Source organism: Doryrhamphus excisus, chromosome 3, assembly GCF_030265055.1.
Source record: "Doryrhamphus excisus isolate RoL2022-K1 chromosome 3, RoL_Dexc_1.0, whole genome shotgun sequence".
NCBI classification, from domain to species: Eukaryota; Metazoa; Chordata; class Actinopteri; order Syngnathiformes; family Syngnathidae; genus Doryrhamphus; species Doryrhamphus excisus.
The window spans coordinates 27,261,410-27,282,749 of record NC_080468.1 but is presented as its reverse complement, the minus strand read 5'-3'; the positions used below and the strand labels follow the sequence as shown (position 1 = coordinate 27,282,749).

Genomic DNA, 21,340 nt, shown 5'->3' with positions numbered 1-21,340 from the left:
TATATGTTTGGGAATATATACAATATCAGTCAAAAACTCACTCCTGATTAGGAAGTGTGTCCACACATTTGACTGGTGGTGTACAGTATACATATAGTCTATATATGTGACCCAAGCGGTATTAAAAATGGAAATGAAAATTATTGTATTTATGTTTATATTATTACCGCAATTGTTTTTTTTTTTACTTTGTTAAAACTTTTAAAGTTTAATTAGCTTTTTTTTATATACTTAATGAAACTGATGTCACCAAAATGCTAAATAAAGAATACACATACAGCAGAAATGAAGTTTGTTTATTCAGAGTAATAGAGGTAAAAACTCCATGACACTATTTAATTCCAACATGGCTACACTGGACAAACCTACTAATAAACTCTAATAAAGTGAAGAATTAGAGAAGAAGAAGCAGAAGAAGCAGCGGCCACTTCACAGGGTGGATTCATCCAAAGTTTTCATGATTCTCTCCACCCAGGGGAGATTGGGGTTGGCGCAGATATGATGCTTTTTTTTAGTCACCAGACTGAAGGGAAACATTGAGAAGATGCAAAGTGATCATAAAAAGTGCTGATAGAAAGCATGATGACGATATGACGGTATAATAAACTTACATGACTCCCATGATGGGGCATCTGCTGTCAGTCATGTAATATGACTGAATGAATCTTTGGTTGAGTTTTATTGGGTAGTGCTTGAAGCAGCAGTCGTCAGGACCGCTGGAATCTGATGGACAAAAGAGCGACAATATGAATACCAAAGGCAAATATCATCTCAGGTGACGTGGTGGAGATAATGGAGGTCTCACTGTTGCAGCAGACTGATGAGAGCATAGCGGCAGCCAGCACACAAAGCACAAAGATGGCCATGCTCCTCATGGTGGCTCTCTCTGAAGATCCTCTGAAGATGCAGATGGTCTGGGGGCTTCTGACTACCACACTTATATATATATATATGCTTGTGGTGGAAGGAGGACGACATCAAACTTTCCACTCTGCTTTGAGAAGCAGGAGAGGAAATGAAGTGTGGTTATGTCAACTCAATATTTCTACATTGCAGTAAGTGTGAAACCATGCATACAATATGAGTATTTGCATCTTTTATTTGGTTTAAGGAACATTTTCAGTTGGAATGAGACAAGGTGGCCCTCCCCACTAGCAGCACTTCCAAAAAAACACCCCCAAACCAAAAAAAAAAAAAAAAATCTACACTATGCAGCAAGAGTGCAATCAGATTTTAATGATTATTAGTTTGGGTGACAAAAGTAACAAAAGTGGAAAAGCCACTGGACACACATACACAAATCAATCTCTAAAACAGAAGGTGATGATGTGTGTTATTGCAGTTCTGTGGTGTATTACCACGCTTTGGGGCGGTGGGGGTGGTGGTGAAAGCACGCTGCCTTGCTTTGCAACAACTTACTGGCATCACTAAAACAAGTTTCCTGTGTTTGTAACCCACAACATGTCACCTAATTGACAACAAGGATGAACAACAGCGATAGGACGCCCAATCAGCGAGCATGTGTTAAAAAACGGACAACAAAGTCCACGATACAGCAAAGGAGACGGCGTGTAGTCCGCCAGGAATAGTGCAATATAGCTTAGCATGATGAACACAGGTTTCAATGGACAGACGGGAAATAAAAGCCTTTTTAAAACAACAACATTGATTTGCTTCCCCTGTGAATAAATACACAATTAAAAGACGATGAAATGTAGCTCAAAACAAAGGCAGCTGATGACCTTTTTTTTCTGGAGACATGTAACATCAACAACGTCACTCCTTCAAAGTGCTTTCAGGGAGTCACCTTAAAAAAAGTAAAGAGAAAAAGTGGTCCAGTGCCTGGAGTCCAAAGAGCCAAAGTGGTTGTGATGTCTGGTTCCTCTGGTTCCTCTGGTCCCATTTTGGGTGGGAGTGTGTTCAATAAGGCACCCCTGCTGCTTTGTTACTCACTGGTCCCCTGTTGGGTCCTGCTTCTGATCCCAGCGTCTTTCATAGCAGCACCTGTGGATCCCAAAGTCCTCTCAGGTGTCGGTGGCTGGGATCCTCCTTCTTCATGACGGTCTTCAACGTCAGCGCTTCAACACCGGGCTTCCTCGCTCTGGATCCTTCTGTAACGTCTGTAGAACCTAAAAGGAACAAAGCAGAGCTCTAACAAGTTCACATGATTTAAAAAAAAAGGTCAGCCCGTCCACCTACCAGCGGCCACTTCCTGTTGCGACTGGTCATGTGGACGGCGGCTATGTGCTGGAAAAGCTGCTCGGCGGGGATGAGGTCGGGCAGGCGGGTGAGGAACTGGGCCATGTGGATGAAGTCCATGCCGGTCAGCACGTCCTGGAAGAGGCGCAGGAGGCCCAGTGCCGTGCGGAACAGGAACTCCTCGCCGTCTCTGCAGAAGACGTCCCACACGCGACACGCCAGGTCCAGTGGCAGAGACTTACTGTACAGTGTGAAGATCCTGGCAAGGAAGGAAGGAAGTAATGAAGGAAGAAAGAAAGGATATACATTATGTCACATGTTCTGTTAACTGAAACCCCAACCAATCACTTTGCCGGCTTTTATTTTGAAAAGCGAGGCTCTAGGATGGAATCATGCTGTGAGAACATTAAAGCAGAGGGAGAGGAACTGAAAACACACCACAAGCTTTGTCGGAGCGATTGAAAACGGAAATCGAGGAATTTTCAAAGCGAGAGCCCACCACCGTCAAAACCCTCACCCGCCCCCGCAAAACACCCATTTCCTGTTTTCTCAGAGACGCCTGACGGCAGAAGCCATGTTTAGTCCACGAAAACAAACATTACTGCTAATATAAAAGCAAAGCTAACACACTTGGGTAACGACGGAAAGAAAGAAAAGGGACTCACCAGTCGATCAAATAAATATCGGGAGTCAGGTTGTTGTTCTTGAAATGTGCAAAGAGCTTTGGTAGGTTTTCTTCAAAGAACACTTCGAATGCAGCAAAGTATGTCAACATCTGCAACCACAGGAGAGCATACTTGTGATACACACACACACACACACACACTTCTATGCAATATTTGACAACATGCAGGACAATGTTATAACATTTCTAATTGCTTATAGTAGTGAAATTATTTGTGATTTCGGTCACTAATAAATGAAAAGTAAGTTAGAAGTGCAGATTGGCTATAGTTTCCAATATACAATATTGCATCAAAATAGGAAATGTATGCAACATAAGAGTATTATATCAATACACTCATATGTGACTTTACTCATCTGTATACACAAGTCATTATTTGCACTATGACCCATTGATTATTGCACTAAAATTAATATATCTGCTCCTACATATGCTCCTGTGCAATACTATGTGTATATTTTGGATATCTTGTTAAATTGTCTTTTTTTTACTCTACTTTATATACTTTTTTTTGTTTTTTAAACTTGACTACTGCACTGAAAGGGACCTCACAGCTAGGAGACCAGGGTTCAATTCCACCCTCGGGCATCTCTGTGTGGAGTTTGCATGTTCTCCCCGTGCATGCGTGGGTTTTCTCCGGGTACTCCGGTTTCCTCCCACATTCCAAAAACATGCTAGGTTAATTGGCCACTCCAAATTGTCCATAGGTATGAATGTGAGTGTGAATGGTTGTTTGTCTATATGTGCCCTGTGATTGGCTGGCGACCAGTCCAGGGTGTACCCCGCCTCTCGCCCAAAGACAGCTGGGATAGGCTCGAGCACCCCCCGCGACCCTCGTGAGGAAAAAGCGGTAGAAAATGAATGAATGAATGAATGAATGCACTGAAAGGAGAAGCTCTCCAATTTCGTTGTACATCTTGTATAATGACAATAAAGGCCATTCCATTCCATTCCAGAACATAGAGTCTACAAGCAACCAGTTCTATCTGAAAGGCTGTCTGCACATTCCAATCCATGGAGTCACCGTAGATAGACTACACTGCTGATGGGAATGTCAAAAAGTCCAAACTATCCATTTAATGTTGCTGTGCTGTATGTGACATATTGCATCTATTACACTTCACAAGTGAAGAGACTCGGTGTATATTTACAGAGGCTTCTTGGTGTGTGGATGAACAGATAATATTCACACTAAAGCTCCTGAACTGAACGTAAACACTTCCAGCATCAAGGCTACTCAGCGATAGACTGCTTCACCCCGCAGGTCCTTTCTTCCTGCAGCTGTCAGGCTGTACAACCAGCACTGCTCCCAATAGACTTCTACACCACTATGGACATCTGTGTAATACTTGCTTTTATAGTCAGTATAGTTACTCCAGGCCCCATTCACTGTGCAATATCTGATCAACCGCCATGTGCAATATTAAGGGCTTTAAATGCAATATACTAAGTTCTATGTGAAGTATTTCCATAATGCCTCATATTAACTCTCTAACAAGATCTCAGTGTATAGACTGGTCATATATCTCATCTCGTTTCATATTATCTACATACTGTATTGTATATAACTCTGTTATAAAACTGTTGATTTTGTTAATACTTGGGTTGTTTATATTGTTTATGTTTCTATATTGTGTATTTTGTACTGCTTAACTGACTCTGTACCTTTTCTGCTGTGCAATACAAATTTCCCCACTGAGGGACGAATAAAGGCATATCTTAATAACCATGATTATCTGAGGATTATTATATACTGACAAGGCTGTGGTCCACTCTGAAGAAGGCCATCTGACACGGTTTGTTGAGCAGGTTGGCAAATGCTATGAAGGCGTCGGCTGTGTCCAGATTCAGGATGAGCACTGCTGCGATGAACGACATTCCTTGTACCTACACACACACACACACACACATACAGTTTTATTCCAAATATGTTCAGCGTCAAAATATCACTGAGGCTTTCACGAGTGTCATGTAGTGGAAATTCATCACCTAAAGATATTGTTCCAACCACAGCGACGCTAACTGCTAACTTTAGACAATGTCACGCTATATTGAGTGTTGTGTGGGAGGTTCCAAACCGCTGATGAACTCCTTTCAACTTTCAACAAAGATGAGTACACCACTGACATTTCTGCTAATATTTGACATCCTTTCACAGGACAAGTGACACTGATATAATGTAAAGTAGTCATATAGCTTCAATAGCTCCACAGCTAGTTGTCATGTGAAAAGATATCGGAAATATTTGCGGAAACCCGAGGGGTGTACTCACTTTTAAACACTCTACAACGTGGGCCATATGTGGCCCGCAGGACACTAGTTTGAGGCCCCCGCCTTGATATGAAAGTTTAATGTTAGTGCGTCCCGCGCAAGTTTGATATGGATGCTGTATGGTATCATGTACCCAGAAAAAATTATTACGTTTGATTAATGTTCATGTTAAAGGTTAAATAACTGTAATAATACAGTTAATTAATAGTTATCCTCCCTATCCGTGCGGAAGTGGTAAGTTTTTGGCTATTTAAGTTTAAAGGAAATAACTTGAAGGCTACCGTTTAGGTCGCTAGCTCTCTAGTTTGCGAGTTAGCATGTGTCTCAAGACCCTGCAGTTGCGCAATATGTTACCAATATGTTACCATACCATGATACCACGCTGAAGTGTAAATAAATGGAGTATTATTTCAGTAATCTGACGAATTTAGTGCCTGGAAAAATGAATGCTAGATTACATAGAGACATAAGCAGGTTTTCGCTGTATTAGCTTGTGACTTACATAGCCGACATCAGGCCGGTAGCAGGTGTATGCTCCAAGAATGCTGTGCAGCACGTCATGATAGGGCCCCCCCTTGATGACAAAACAATTACACAGATTTAGGTCAGAAATAGCAGACCAGGAAGTGATGTGTTCATACAATATATGTGGTACGTCCACACTGACCTGCTGGAAGATGCACAGTTGGGGGAATGTTCTGGAGATGTCCAGCTTGATCAGCTCCAAGCTCGACTCCCGATTGGACGAGCCCTGGTCTACAAGAGGAAGCACAAAAACGTGAGACGCAATCCACCTTAACACTCTTAAGGTGTCTGGTGGTATACTCTACCTTCACTTTCAGCTTCTGGAGTGCTCACCGGCGCCGTCCATTTCTCTTTCGCCCGTGCCAGGCAGATGTTATAGAGCTCTACAGGGGCAAATTAAAGATGGAGACCATGATGGCTCTATTGAGACATTTTCTGACACAACTCAGTGTTACTATGACAGGTTTCACAGCTCCACACAAATGTAGAAGTTTAAAACCAGTTAAGGAATGTGCTGTGTGTGCATTTGATGATGCAGAGGAGCATACTCCATTCCAAAATTGCTGAGTGTTTCACAGCATGCCAGCAGTCAGCTTGCAGAGAGATTATTGCAAGTAGCCCTGACAGGCACACACGCACCCCCACACAGAGTATCAGGTACCATGTGTGATATTGAGATCGTTGCCCACAGCCAAGCTCCACACTTTGCCTCTGACACTGGGGGGGATGCCCTGCCACCAGAGGTCCCTCACTCGCCGAGATGTGCACCTGCAACATACATACATTCATGCAATTTGTTCTCATTTGACTGTGGAACGATCCAAGCAATATCAGAGGACTAACATGGCACTCCAGTTGGGCAAGATCTCCTGGTTCCACGTCTGAGCTGCCGAGCCGATGCTCTCCTCCAGCTTACAGCGGTCCTCCAGCTGCTTCCTCCTCTTCTGGGCCTCCTTTAACTCTGATTTCATCAATTAAAAACAATAAAATAAAAGCAATGTGGTTTCGACAGTATGACAAGGCTTCATCTACCTCTCTTCTTGGCCTGGGCCACCATCTCTTCATATTGTTGTCTGTGTTTCTCTGCCTCCTCGGCCGGCTTAGCTGGAAGATTACTGCAAGGCATTTGCACATGCTGTGAGTCAGTGGGTGAGCCGCAAAGGTAGAACATCAAGAATGATGTACTCACATTACTGTAATAACATAGTATATAATAACATTCTTTAAAAAAAAAAACGTTAGTATGTTTTGTATACACTATTGTACTTAGTTATCACAACATTCAAAATCACATCCGCTGAGTAAAAAAATAAAATACAAAACATCTTTTCTAAAACACAGATGTGGACAGTGTTACAACACAAACCCAGCTGAAAACAAAACCCTGTCGAATTCAGCAGAAACTGAACTTGAAGGAAACGCCAACCCCTGGCCACATTTAAGAGACCAGTTTTGCTTCAGGTTTTTACCCAAACAAAAAGCATACAAACACCTGACATGGAACCTGCACACACGTGAAGGTTAAGTTAAATAATACTTGTGTTGCTGCACTGGTCAAGTTTTCATATAATATAATAAGAAATGCACTAATTCAACAAACAGACACTGGTGCATGGCAGTGCTAATGCTAATGCGAGTGACCTGCTGATAATTATCATGCTAACACCGATGCAGATGATAAAAAAAAGAGTTAGCAGTAAATATTGGAAGCATTCTCACATCGAATTACATGTCAGAGCTGAATTGATAAGTGGATAACATCATGGCAATAAATAACAGTTATATAAACTATGAACATAGGTCAGAAATTGATAATCTTTTACATAAAATTTTATGTAATTATCGTTGTAGTTGCACATCAAAATGTTTACCACAAAGAGATTTCCCCTAGTTTATTATAGATAAAAACGTATTTCTATCTACAATTAATTGTGAGTTAACTATGGACAAAATGTGATTAATCACGATCAAATACTTAAATTGTTGACAGCCCTACTTCAAAGACAGACCATAACAATGAACATTTGTGTGACTGTACTAGTTGAGCTAAACATTACTGACACCTAGTGGACGACAGAATACTACATACACCTTTGTTTTTCAGTATTTTTTAATACCGATATACTTTTAATGATTAATTTTCAAACAGCAAGTGCCGTTGCACACTGTGCATGGCTGAAATGCATGAGCACAAATGCTTTCTTGTTGCCCAACCATAATAAAACTAAAAATAATGGCTGACAAAAACCCTGGTCTGCTATGATCTCAGCTTGCTTATGTCCAAAACAACTTTACTTGAGCTACGTTTTACTTATATTTTTAGACCAGCAATTGTACTTGTACTGTAGTAACATTTCATCTACACATTTTCTATCAAAATTTGATTGATCTGGCCTGCATGCTTTCAGTACATACGTAGACATACGTAAAGAGGACAAAATATAAATAAGAAAGAATGAGGAGAATGTTGAGATAAGGCTACAGATGTACCTTTATCACTTCTAGAAGGGGGTAAAAAAAAAAAAAAAAACGCTAGCGTATCAAGACAAACATTGTGTTTACATACGCAGGTCTGTCCTCCAGTATGAGAGCGGTGGTGGAGAGTGGCTCAAAGTCCAGGTTTTTCCTTACATTCTGCCTGGGAGACGTCACATTGCCGGGTCCAGCTCTGCCAGTCTTTGTTTCATATTCCTGACAATGCAACAATACACAATTTGTCACAAAGCTGTGGACATCTTACTGCACTAATGAACACAACAACCTCTTTCAGATGGATCGACGGGCAGTTGGTAAAGACAACTATGCCCTCTCTGCTCATTTGCCAGCTGCTCTCTAATGATCGCTCCAACATCTCGAGTGTCGGTCAAGAGTGTGGCAGCTGACTTCACAAATAAGAGTTTAAAAGTTAAAAATGCATCGTCTTAGAAGTTAAGAGCCACTGTAAATAGGTCATGCAATATGATCACACATGTCCCTGTGTGCGTGTGTGTGTGTGTGTGAGTGAATAATGCAGACAGAGTGTTCAGCATGCAGCTGCACACTGAGTGTGCATGCTCACCATCGACCCCTAGCAGTGATGGGTTTCATTTGCCGGGAGGGATGGATAATAAAGCTTATTGGATTGCTGATTACTTTTTCCACTTGAGAGGAAAAGGCAGCACACCAGAGTACAAATATGAGAGCCAATATTCCCTCTAAGCTGCACACGTGCACAATTGCACACTGGTCTTGGTGTTCTTCAAAGTCATCAAGTATATGGGACAACACAGCAACAGAACCAATGTTGTAATAGCAGTTATGCACACACTGCTCCACACAGCTTCAATAGCACAGATGAATTCATGTAGTACTACAAAAATTGCATGAACTGCCATAAAACTAGCTTTTAAACACGCATGTAAACACCTCCATGGTGCTACTTGGTGATATAAAGTAGCCATCACACTGTGGCCATCCAGGTCACATGCTCGTCATAAATTGAATAGAGGGCTGTGACATTTTAGCTTAATCTCTTCAACAGAGACCACTATCAATGCCAATGATTCGTAAACCACATATCCACTCTAGGAAACTCTGTAGTTAATGGAGATGCGTTAATTGTAGCATTTACGGTACATCAACATTCCAAACAAAACAAAGCAATCATAACAGTGGTGCTATATACAATGTTGTTTACAGCCACAAGAAACATGACAATTTTGAGAATAAAAAACTTACCACGTCTGGGTATCAACATGTGTTTTATAAGAAAACTTATTGTGCAGTGAATGTTTTTCCCACCTTGCACTGCAGAAAAACCTGCGTATCTAGGAAGATGACAAGATACAACCAGGATATAATTAACCACTTGTTCACAATTAGTTTTACCCAAAAAGTGATATAAGTGGAATATAGTTATTAAAAGATGTTTTGCTGTGCATCTGCTTGCAGTGCCAAGCAGCATATAGCACGGACTCCTGGAGCTCTACTAAGGGTCTTTTATATAACGTGGGAGCCATCCTTTCGCACGTCTTCCAACTGGGTTAACTGGCAATGCCCTCTGATTCCGACACCTAAAGAGTCCAACAGCAAACGTCCCTTATGCACAATGCTAACTCACCATGAACGCTGCAGTTCAGCACAGCACACAAGGACAGTCCTCGAGGAGGAGGAGGAGGAGGGGAGGTGTTCCTTATCACCACCTAGCTGAACGTCATTGCTGATCCCGTGGAGGGGGCTCACTCCTGGCAACAGCACCCACAGGACGAGGAAAAGGAGGGAGGGGTGGTCAAGCTGCTTCCAGAGTAACACACCCCACCTCGGAAGAGACGCAGCAGCATGGTGCCCCCCCTGTCTGTTCCTCCCTTCCACCGTCCTCTCTCTCTCAAAGGGGGATGCTTAACAGAGCTGCTCTGCATCAGATATGGAGCGAGTACAGTGTGTGTGTGTGTGTGTGTGTGTGTGTCATTAGCTGCTGCACTCAAACAAGCTCTGGGCTCTGCTGTGCCCTGACAGCCATTCTAATCGAGTCCAGAGCAATGGATTATGTTTCAGCCTTAATCCAGTCAGCAGCTGCTGATGTAAACACGACATCACATGACTGAACACATTACTGACACTAAAAGTGGGGAAAAAAGGCATTGAGAGGATAGTTGAGAGCTTGATCGTCAACATTGAAAGGTTGCTGAAGTGCAAACATGCTCATTCAGGTTTTACAACTCCACCTTCAAACCAGCGGGAAGACAAAAGGCTTGAAATGTGAGCCTTGTTATCTGATTCCTTGGGTCTGATATGAGGTTACAGCCATGGATCAGGTGCACAGGAAGTAAGGCACATGCATTGGGTTCATTTTAAAAGGTCACATGTCGTCTTAGCTGAACCACTAGTTGGGCTGGGCTGTCTTTGGCCAGGAGACTGTAAATTAGGAGGCTGTAAATTGGGGGTTTACTTACAGCTGACAAGGTAACAAAAGGCTTTCAATGACTGACGTCATAAATGCGGGGTCTTCACTGTGACAACACCAATTAATTGCTAGTGCTTGTTGTGGTGGTTTAAAGTCCCAGCTGCCTTACATAACATCAGAAGTTATCTCTTTTGAGGAGTAATTCATTTACTGCATCAGTGTGTTGCACCACAATAAGCTTGTAAAGACTGATGTATTAAAAGATACATTACTGAAGGGCCATGCATGAGTATAATTAAAACTACTACAGGAAATGTTGCAACACTACCTTCTGTATCCTTTTAGGGTCTTTGATGGGGGCCTCGCGTGGTGGCACCTTCCCAAACAGCTTCCATCCAGCATCCTGCTGCTCTGCTGAATGACTGTCCTTCACTTTCCTGGCAAATAGACTCCTGAAACAGAGAAGTGAGGCGAAATAAATTGATGTTTGAGGTACAGTACATCAGGTTCTCCATTCAGCTCAATCCTACACTACATCGGTTGCCACAAACCTACCTCGCAAAATGTTTCACATGCAAGAACTACATGGGCCAACATGGCGTCCAAAGTCATCACGTTTGCTTGACCATCAAAATAATCTAAAATAAAAATGACACCAAGTGAAAAGAGAAGATCTGGCTTTGGCCGCCAACTTCTTGTAGGACTCACTCCAACATGTTGGCCATTAATATGCATTAATCACCCTTTGCTTTATGCCACAGAAATAACATTAGCTATCTCGGCAAATGGGACCCAAACGTGCACACTGGAGGGTTTGACTTTAGATATCATGTGACAGCATGTGCTCTTTCACAAAGGTCAAAGGATGATGCAGTAATAAAGAACTGAAAGGAGACCACTTATTAGCTCTTCCATGGATATAAAGCTGGAATGTATACAGTGTATATATTGTCAAGTGTCATTTGAAGTCATCCATGCAGTTTCTTGCAGAGGCAGGGCATGCACATTCCACAGAGGTAATCATGAGGAAGAAGCAAACCTAAGATTGTTGACTATGACTTAACTCTCAAAAATCCCCAACTTCATGTCCGTGGAAAATGTTGGCGCAGCATGATGACTCAGTCACACAACTCCCATTGGAAGTGCAGAATTCACACATTTGTGTTAAGCTGCAGTGGCTCAGGAGGTGGAGCATGTTGTACAGAAACTTGAATTTTGGCGGTTTGATCCTCGCCCTCTCTACCCAGCCACTGTTGTGTCCCTGGGCAAGACAATTAAATTACCTTGCCTCCAGTGCTGCGCATTATGGTGTATGAATGTTTGGTGGTGGTCTGAGAGGTGTTTCCATCAGCGGCTGTGCTACAGATATACCTTACCACCATCTCAGTCTGACTCAGGAGTGAATGAATAATGGGTTCACTTCACTGTAAAGGGCTTTGTAAACCTCGAAATATACTATATATACTTATATACTGTAAAATCTAACCCCTTACTAAGTGAAACCAGGCTCATGATCTGTGATATTCACTGTTGAGTTTGTCATTACATTATTTCTCAGTTGTATGCACTTTGGGTTGGAAGGCAACCTCTTTGAAAGCAAAAGTAAGCAGACAACGAAACATGACATGACAAAAGCAGCCTCTGCGCCCGTCTCTCAGGATGTTACATTTCCGACAAGATTTGACTTGCACAGTATCACCTTCAAGCATTTGATGCTGGTATCTGAGTTGCATTCATTTACCCACATTTTTTTTTTTTTTACACCGGTCCAGTCAGCACCGAAGCTATTACAATCCACCCCAGAATGGAAGTATTTACTGAAAAAGGTGATAAATAATAATTACTTTACTAAGACATTACTGAGACTAAATTACATACTACTTTATGGTTGTGCATAAATCCTAAACATGGACAGGCTGAGGAGAAATAAGTATTATTGATAAGATATTGAGTTTTTACAGTGTTCAAAGTCAAATAAAGCCACCTTCTGTAGTGGAACACATTACTCTCCACTACGTTGAGTGAGTGAGACACACACTTCCTTGTTCCATTACACAGTACTGTCTGCTAGAATTGAGCAGCTACTGATTTGTGAAGTAAAATGTATTACTATTTATTATTGTTCATTTTCCATCTGCTTAAACCACAGTGCTGTGGTTTTGCATATTTGGAGATAAACCCTGTATTAAGTCAGTTACTATGATAATAAACTGCAACACATAATTAAGAGAAAGCTAGCCCTCCACATGTATAACGCTATGTTAGTATGACACATTAACCTTAATATCACTGATTTGCACTACGACCTTCCACTAAATTCGGGAGGAGATGATGCAACATACAAGAGGTGCTGTTGTTGTATGCAAATCAATTCAACGCACAGCAATATCTTTAAAGTCCAAATGTGCAGATTAGTAACATCTTAAACTGGGTGGGGTTAAATTCACTTCACCTGTGAATGGCATGACACATGAGGACAGGAGCAAAGTGCAGGAGTAAAAAAAAAAAAAAAAAAACACCAGCCTTTTAGTACATGTCATAAGTCTTCCACTGTGATATGGTGTGCTTTCATGTATGCCGAAGAGCAAATGTTGACAAAAGAGGATGCACAGCTGCATTGAGCCTGAAAGGTTGACCACTCAGGTGGAACAGCAAAAACGTCCAGCTATGGTGTGCTGTGTGGCACGGATTTGTGCTCAACAACAAAACAAAAAAAAAGAGTGGGAGGAGCCAAGGTGCGCTCCCACAACAAAGCGCTGCTTGAGGCTGCCACATTAAATCAAGACACACGCTGTGTGTTTTCGAACCAAACACCCGCTTAATCAACTGATGATTAAATCACAGCAGCATCCATTCATGCAAAAAAACCCAAAAAACTGTGGGCTTGACACAAAGCACTAACTTTTCCTCCTACCTGTCGATGTACAGAAGAAGTGATGGGGCCGCCATGATGCTTGAAAGCGCTTCACAAAACTTAGCAGGGAACCAACAGAGAGCAATCCTTCAGTCAGGTGCACATCCCATACTTTGCACTGTGTGCAGGGAGAAAACACTCCAGCTCCTCGCTGCTCCACCCTCTTAAGTGACAACTCAACTAGAAGGGGTGGAGAAGTCTGAAGTGCAAGGGATGGAATGTGTAACTTTGCAATGTGAGTGTGTGATAACAGCACAATGCAGTGTGTGTGCTGTTTAGGTACACCGCACACACTAGGAAAAAGAAACACCTTTATGGATACCCACTGCCTGAAAGGGTTCAATTGTTGTCTTTAGAATCAATAAGTAACGCAACCACTCCTGTGTACACGTGTGTAAAAGGAATGGATGATAGTAATTAGGCTAGAGCACGAAGGATTAACACATGACCTGGCTGCTGAGTCATGTGGTCACTTAAGTGCATGTTTACAATCAACCAACCAGGGGTGTCTAAAATGTGGCCCAGAGCCACTTCTGGGCCAAAGCATGTTTTTACTGGCCCTCTGCATATAATAAAAATAAAATATGTTCATTAGAAATAACATATATTATTAGATTACAGTAATTTCTGTCACCTGTAGGAATGTGCAATATAAACAAAATTCAATAGAAACAATAGAAATTTGGCCTACAATGGAGATTTTAGTTGTATCGCCCTATCACAACAATGCATCCTGATGATGTAACCTAGCTGTATCCCGGAAAAATTGAGAGTGACAAGTTGCAACCGGCTGCAACATGCCGTCAGTGTAAGGTGCTGTCCTGACTGCAGTGGCTAGATAGCACAACTAAGGTATGCCCTTTCTCAGCGCCAAGTCCCTCCTCCAAATTATTGTACATTTTTCATTATCTCCAGCTTCAAACAGTGCCACAACTTACAGGGATAGATTGCATGAACATGCACTGCAACTTACTCTCAGCTGTTCTCTTGCTAACAGATATAAATTGTGATTGTGATATTTAGACTTACAATAGATTACTGATACACTCTATGACAGTTTTGTACCAACATTAAAATATAGCCCCTATAAACATTGCACCTTAACGACTCGAGTCACCGTTGAACTTGTCATCCAGGAGGTGCTCCTTGCCAAAGTGGCAGAAAATTGGGTGGAAGTTACAGAACAAGAAAAACAAAACAAAGCACGTCGACCGAGCGACCGTCACGGTCGACTCGGGGGGTGAAGTTTGCTGAAAGTTAGCCCAGGCTTACACTGAATCCTGAACAGCTCAGATGCAAGATTGAAATTTCTATTGCAGGCTCATATTAGCTCTGCGTGGTGCAGTTCCAGCTACCAAGCCCGTACGGTGCAACAGATAGAATCCGCTTGGGATTTTTTTCTTATGCCGCAGCACTCTGTGGTCAAGGGAATGGGAATACAGCGAGCCAAATAGGAAGACAGATGCCTTGAGGTTGAAACTTCAGGGCATTTCACACGCCAATCAGTCTAAAAACACTGTATTACATCTTTTTTTGCCTGTACACTGGCATTAAGTCGGAAATGTAAACATGAAATTATTACCGGTAATGCAGGGTCATAAAGTGTGTGGCAGGCCATCACTTCACATATTCAACAATGGATGATCTTGGAAGTGGAAAACCACAGCATTTTGTATGACACATGATACAACATATGTATGACATATTATAATGTGGCTGTGCAGGCAAATACGGCTCCTGTTAACAACGCAAGTTTAAAAAAAAAAAAACAACACAATACAGTGTTTGATAGCGTGGACAAAGCTACTGTATACATTGCAGTATGTGTCTCACAAAAACACCACAAATTTGATGTAAAAGTACTTATATGGATATTTAATTGTTAAATGCTTTTGGGACCGCCATCGGAGCCAACTCACCACCAGGTGGTGATCATTTGACAGCTCCACCCCTCTCTTTACACTATATTACTCCTTCATATAGACTTCTCAGCAGTGAGGACTGCCATCAGGCTGCAGAAGGAGTCCTATCATGCCTTTGTGGCCAATGGGTCTCCAGAGTGCAAATGGTAGAAAACTAAAATCAGACCTATGTAGGCCCAGGCCTATGTTACACCCAAAACTACGTATTCTCTGTGTATTCACTTCTGTTCTGGAACTGGGCAACGGGAAAGTAGTGTACTCTGGCTGGCCTTTTAACCTACGTTGCCTTCAGGCCGTATCAAAAACAAGAACAGTTTGCGCCAAAGAGCTTCTCCATGCAGATGACTCTGCACTTTTTGCTCAGTTGGAGCCACGACTGCAGTCAGTGACTGATTGCTGCCTTCTACAGTGAGGTACAGCAAGGTCATAGGAGGGTGGGTCCTAAAGGAATCCTCGGAGAGGGACCACCCCCATCTGTAAGTCATACCACTAGAGCTGCCAGTGTTGTTGAAAAATTTTGAAGAAAAAAAACTATTGAACACCACCACTGTCAAGCACATGGTGACCAAGATATTGAATATCCAGCACTGTGGAAGATCCTGCACTGACCACATAGGACTTGTCTCACGAGAAAAGTTGCCAGATATACTTGTAACTGCTGCTGATGATGATGATGATGATAATGCAGGCTACGTGGGTTAATGTGTACTAAGCACTTTTTTTCCTGTTACTTTACATTCAAGCTCACTTAGCAGTTAGCATGACTACAAAGGCTATTTACTCATTTACTTTATTGTCTAAAAGTGCAGTTCCCCTTTAAGTTAGCATTTCTGGTTATGATATTTGGCAAGCCCATCTTTGCATATAAGATGGATTTAGGCTTAATTCAAGATCTGACAACTATATTCAGGATACAGCTATACTACTTTACACAAGTATTAGGTATTATTTTGGGGCGGCCTGGTTCAGGAAGCAAACAGGTCGTCCAGAACCTGTAAGGTTGGCGGCTCGGTCCTCGCTCCCTCCACCAGTCACTGTCGTATGCCTTCACCTACTTGGCTCCTGCCATGTCTCTGTCGAGATGCCTACTATGAAGTGTTCACTTAGTGTTTCACTTAAAAACATTCATTCATTTTCTACCACTTATCCTCATTAAGGTCATGGGCGTGCTGGAGCCTATCCCAACTGTCAAGACTGTATGAACAGGGAGTGTTAATTAGAATAAAGGCAGGTTGATACCAAACTTACCTGTTGAACAAGCTGACGAGAGATCCAAGTTTCTTTTGCTTGCCATCCTCTTCCTGTCTCGGGACACCCAAATCCCGGATTGGTATACCCGGAACTCTATAGTCCTTGGAGCATCCCGGTGACGAAGTCAGCACGACGTTAGAGAAATGAGGCATGCTGCCGTTGTCCGTCCCCAAGGTGACAATGGCGCTGGAGTCGGAGGTTATGGTAAAGTCCAGGATGTCCTCATTGGACAAGGAGAACTCTGTGCTCATGCTGGATGTGCTGCACATGGAGTTGTTGTCGCTGCGGTTCAAAGCTCGGTGGCCCGTGGTGGTGGACAGCCTGACGCCCGGGCTGAAGAAGCGGGTGGATCCAAAGCTGTTACGTGGAAAGTTGGAGGACTTGGGCATGGTGCTGCTGTCGTCGTTCAATGTTAGGGTGGCAGGAGAGTCTACCCCAGTGAGCTCCAGTGTTGGGATTCCAGAGTCCTGGGAGGTTACACTGTGGCTATCCTGGGTCATGTTGGGATTGGGTTTCTGGGAGGTGACATGGAACATGGAGGTTGAGAGTGGGTATGGTGCACATCGAAGAATAGATTCACTCTGGAGGACAGTGCTGGGTTCAGGGACGTGCTGCTTGGAATGATCATGACGGTCACTGGAGACGTTGGAGCCTTTCATAACAGACCCATTCTCCACAACGGCTCCTGCAGACGCACCTTGGACAAAATCACAAATACCTTCAGGGGTCACTTTTATTTTTGGGATTTTTTTAAAGGCTAAAGCCAATCCAATATGCCAAAGGCAACATGCATTAAAAAGTGTATCTGCACAATAACAACTTAAAACTTTTTGTAATAGGCTTTACCAACTTTGAATATACATTTGGTGAAAAAAATTAAAGATGTGCATTAATGTCATCTGTTCGACATCTTAGATATAGGGAGTCTTCTGTTTTGGGTCTACAGTTGCCATTGTGGTAGAAGGACGACTTTTGAGAGTAAGCAGTTTGAAACATTAAAACAAAAACAAGGCATTAAACTGTAAATTAACTGCAATTGCCACACTTCTTCCGGTAGCCTTCTACAGTGTTTCCCGTGGGTCAGCAGGCTATTTGTGGTGGTGGGGTCCCCCAAAGGGCGGGGCAGGATGTGACATTATCTCATTTCCATCATTCGCTGAACTCGTTTTTCTTTGTAGGAGCATGAAACAATGCAGGTAAGTACAACACTAACAGAACAGTATGAATGATTGTTATTTTCACTAGGGCCCGGTATGAGGACTTTTGACATCATACCGGTAAATCCAATAAGATTAAAAAATAGCTCCAAGACTACCGGTACTCTGCTGGAGGTGGGTCAGCATGAGCAAATCAAGCGTTCCTTTTCTGTAATGTGCTGCAAACTTCCCCTCTTCCCCTGTGCTCACTTGTAAACAAACATGGTGTCAATTGAAGTGGGGTTTCAGAGGAAGACATTTGACCAAATTATCAACAAACCTTCCACGATGAGGAAAGAAAAAATGTCAAGCTTCAACAGAAGAAACCTTTTCATTCATGCCATCACTGCTACAATGCCCAGGGCTTGTTTCTATCACCATAGTGTAAAAGAGCCGACCAGAGAGTGATAGCCATCTGATTTCATCATGGAAATGATGTTGCTAGATGACCAGCCGTTTATCAATGAAGATATAGGCTTTTGGGAGCCCCAGTTTGCACTTCTGAGCCGCCACTACTTTTTCCAAATGTTTTTTTAACAGTAGTGATCATGATATTTATTAAAGGCGAATTTTTGTCAATCCAACTTTGTCTGAGTCGTTCTTACCTCCATATGTATCTAAACTACAGTTGAAAAATAAGGGGGAAGCTATCTGCTTGAAAAATATATATTTTACATCCCTAATTTTTTGTGATTTAAAAGGGACTTATTATGCACATTTTTCATCCCTTTGTATTGAGTTGTGGATTCCTATAGAGCAGCTACACATGGTAACCAGCACAGAAAGCTTTCTAGATCTTCCAGAATGCACCTATCCCAGCTGCATTTCTTTGGATTAAGTGCTTCCTGTGAAAACAGTCTGTTGTATTCCACCCAGGGCCCGCCTCCAGGCACGCCCACTCTGCTGTGGTTGGTCACACTCCCAAGTGCTTGGGAGGACTTCCGGTGTTGTGCCGCTAGCTGCACACCCAACTTCATCGGATTTAATAAACGGTAAAGGAGTTGATAATAAACCGCATTATATCTTTTTAAATGTCCACTTTTAACATACAGCCATAAGTTTTGGATTCTGAATCTGATCCGGACGTAGAGACTGTATAGTCCAAAATTTCTCAAGAGGTTACTTCATGACGTCTCTCAAATGGTAAGTAGCTTCTGGATTTTAGCGTTTTCTACAGCATTGTTTTTTGTAGTACTACCAGGGTTTTAAAAACTCAGGTAGACCCACTGATTGATGGCTTTTGCTCCATGACTTACACAAAATAAACAGGACACTGACAAATTGTTACTTACTGCTTGCTCTTCTGACTCTTCCACACGACCAAGTAACGTTGGAAAGGCAGTTTGTCGGCTAGTCCAGTTGCATACTGGCCCATGTTCACAAAACAGTCCAGTGTGAAATGCCGTTAGCAGACCCGAATATTTTTCTTTTGCTAGTAGGGAATCAGGAACTCCAACCACTTGTGCATGATGTGTCGTTAAGAATTATAAACAAATATAGCTTTCCCTTACGAAGAAACACTTTGTGTGAGCCATTGTCAACAATGTAAACACAGAAGAAGAGCTTGGGGGAGGGCAGAGAGCGTATCTGGCCTACAGACCACGCCCATATAAGAAAGCCTGTCTATGTGTGACATTACAAAAGTACAGTTTTACAACGCCCTCTGAAACAAAGCGTTTTGAGCCATCCCAAACTTCTTTCAGTTTAACACAAAAATACAACATTTCAACTAAATTTATAAATCAGAATTGTGGAAAAAGCATAATAGGTCCCCTTTTTTAAAGTTCCTCATTGACAGTTCCAGCTTGTAGCTGAACAATGCCAGCTCACTGCCTTTGTCTTATCTATTTCTTTATCCAGTTATGTCATGGATGCCCAAACTTTTTCCACTGGGGGTCGCATACTGAATGCAAAAAACATATGTCCACATGAAAAAACGTTCACCTGTAATGGTAAAAAAATTATATGTAATTCATTAAATAAATTAGTTACCAGTTAGTTATTTTTGAAAGACTTAGTATTAGGTACATATCAGGTGTTTGGGAACGTTCATGCAGTGTGTGCGTTCTGTTCACACTTGCCTCACTCAGGACTAGAATCTGCTGCCAGGTGGATCAATCTCAGGTGGTCTCGGTCCCCGTTTGGTCCGGTCCTTTTGGTACAGGACTACAGTTACACTGAACAAGCAGAGGAGCCTGTTTGAACCCAGTCAAATATCTTCCTCCATCAGGGGTTTGGCACAGATGTGCTCAGAAAGGTTGGGGACCGCTTTGACAAATGAGTGGAAGGTCTACTAGTATATTTCCTTCATAAAACACTTTACAGCCCTCGGGCCGGACTTCGGACACCCCAAAATGTTTGGACTGGTACACAATAGCAGGTTTAGCATCATATTAGTCATAATGTAGTTGTTAAAAATTAGACTTTAAATGTTTAAAAGTTTTAAAAAGTGAAAAAAAAATGGGAAGTGTAGTGCCACAAATGAATGAACCTACCACAGGGGCTCTGTGCTCGGCTCTGCTCGCCGTGTGTCTGGTTCGCCATGGCGCCCGCTCGCTGCTACAGGTGGCCGGCCGGTGTTGGTGTGCCGGGGCGGTCCATGATGATGCGGCACCACTATCCACTACCTCCTTAACGCAGCTCGGTGTGCACAAACATGACCGCGGTGAGGTCATTTGACATCAAGCGACCGAACGCCACTTCGAAGCGTACTCGCCGGCTAAACAAGTGCACTACCGCTTCCTCAAATTGTACACGAAGCAGGTTCAAGATCTTTGTCTAACATCATTTTACTATTTGCACTACAGCAACACAAACAATTCCTCGGCGAACAAGTTTAGTCGGCTTAGTTGACGTCTTGTACCTGTGTGGATGTTTCCGCCGCCATTTTAAAAAATAAACTTGCACAGGGGTGTAATCGATCTCCGAGTGTCGATGCCGGATGGATTCACCTGTCCACAGCCCAAGGCAGAACCAATCGACCACACCGACTACTATATTGTGCTGTTAAAAAGGAATATAACATGCCACGAAATAACAATTTGAGCCCTTAAAAACGTATTTATTATTCCACTTGCCTTCCAACTCAATTGAAAGACAAATGTAACGTTATTTACGCGGTATAAAAATGATAGCATAATACTGACAATGTACAGTACATGCAATTTACACTAAATAAAACACATTTACTAAGTAACCATCCTGCCATCTATTGTTGTAAGGTTGGTGCCAGGGGGTGGGCGGACCAAAAATTCTTTAAGTAATAAGTCCCATGACACAGGAGGGCTTTATTTGCACTATGACCCACTTATCACTAAAATTAATATATCTGCTCCTGCATATGCCCCTGTGCAATACTATGTGTATATTTTGGATATTTTGTATATATCTTGTTAAATTGTCTTTTTACTCTACTTTTATATACTTTTTTTTTTACTTGACTACTGCACTGAAAGGAGAAGCTCTCCAATCTCATTGTACATATTGTATAATGAC

The 21,340-nt window shown here is 42.3% G+C and overlaps 2 protein-coding genes across 9 annotated transcripts; both read right to left on the bottom strand.

The window, feature by feature from the left end:
- Positions 1 to 285: 285 nt before the first annotated feature.
- On the bottom strand, positions 286 to 977 carry LOC131126442 (C-C motif chemokine 4 homolog). The gene is made up of 3 exons (XM_058068975.1): positions 806 to 977; positions 612 to 723; positions 286 to 523 (listed from the first exon to the last, which is right to left on the bottom strand). The coding sequence occupies exons 1-3, from the start codon at positions 873 to 875 to the stop codon at positions 430 to 432; spliced, it is 276 nt and encodes a 91-aa protein (XP_057924958.1). The 5' UTR covers positions 876 to 977; the 3' UTR covers positions 286 to 429.
- Positions 978 to 1,110: 133 nt separating this feature from the next.
- On the bottom strand, positions 1,111 to 20,767 carry tbc1d14 (TBC1 domain family, member 14). Of its 8 annotated transcripts, none has more exons than XM_058068944.1 (15): positions 20,341 to 20,486; positions 19,927 to 20,022; positions 16,647 to 17,346; positions 10,891 to 11,014; positions 8,247 to 8,371; positions 6,713 to 6,795; positions 6,524 to 6,641; positions 6,342 to 6,448; positions 5,986 to 6,063; positions 5,823 to 5,911; positions 5,658 to 5,729; positions 4,643 to 4,771; positions 2,865 to 2,974; positions 2,200 to 2,458; positions 1,111 to 2,129 (listed from the first exon to the last, which is right to left on the bottom strand). In XM_058068944.1, exons 3-15 carry the CDS (start codon positions 17,306 to 17,308, stop codon positions 2,073 to 2,075), a joined length of 2,013 nt encoding a protein of 670 aa, XP_057924927.1. In that variant the 5' UTR covers positions 17,309 to 17,346; positions 19,927 to 20,022; positions 20,341 to 20,486; the 3' UTR covers positions 1,111 to 2,072. The 8 variants fall into 8 exon arrangements, with proteins under 8 accessions (XP_057924927.1, XP_057924929.1, XP_057924931.1 ...); XM_058068946.1 differs by having other exon boundaries at positions 16,647 to 17,334; XM_058068948.1 differs by having other exon boundaries at positions 16,647 to 17,164.
- Between the last annotated feature and the right edge of the window lie 573 nt (positions 20,768 to 21,340).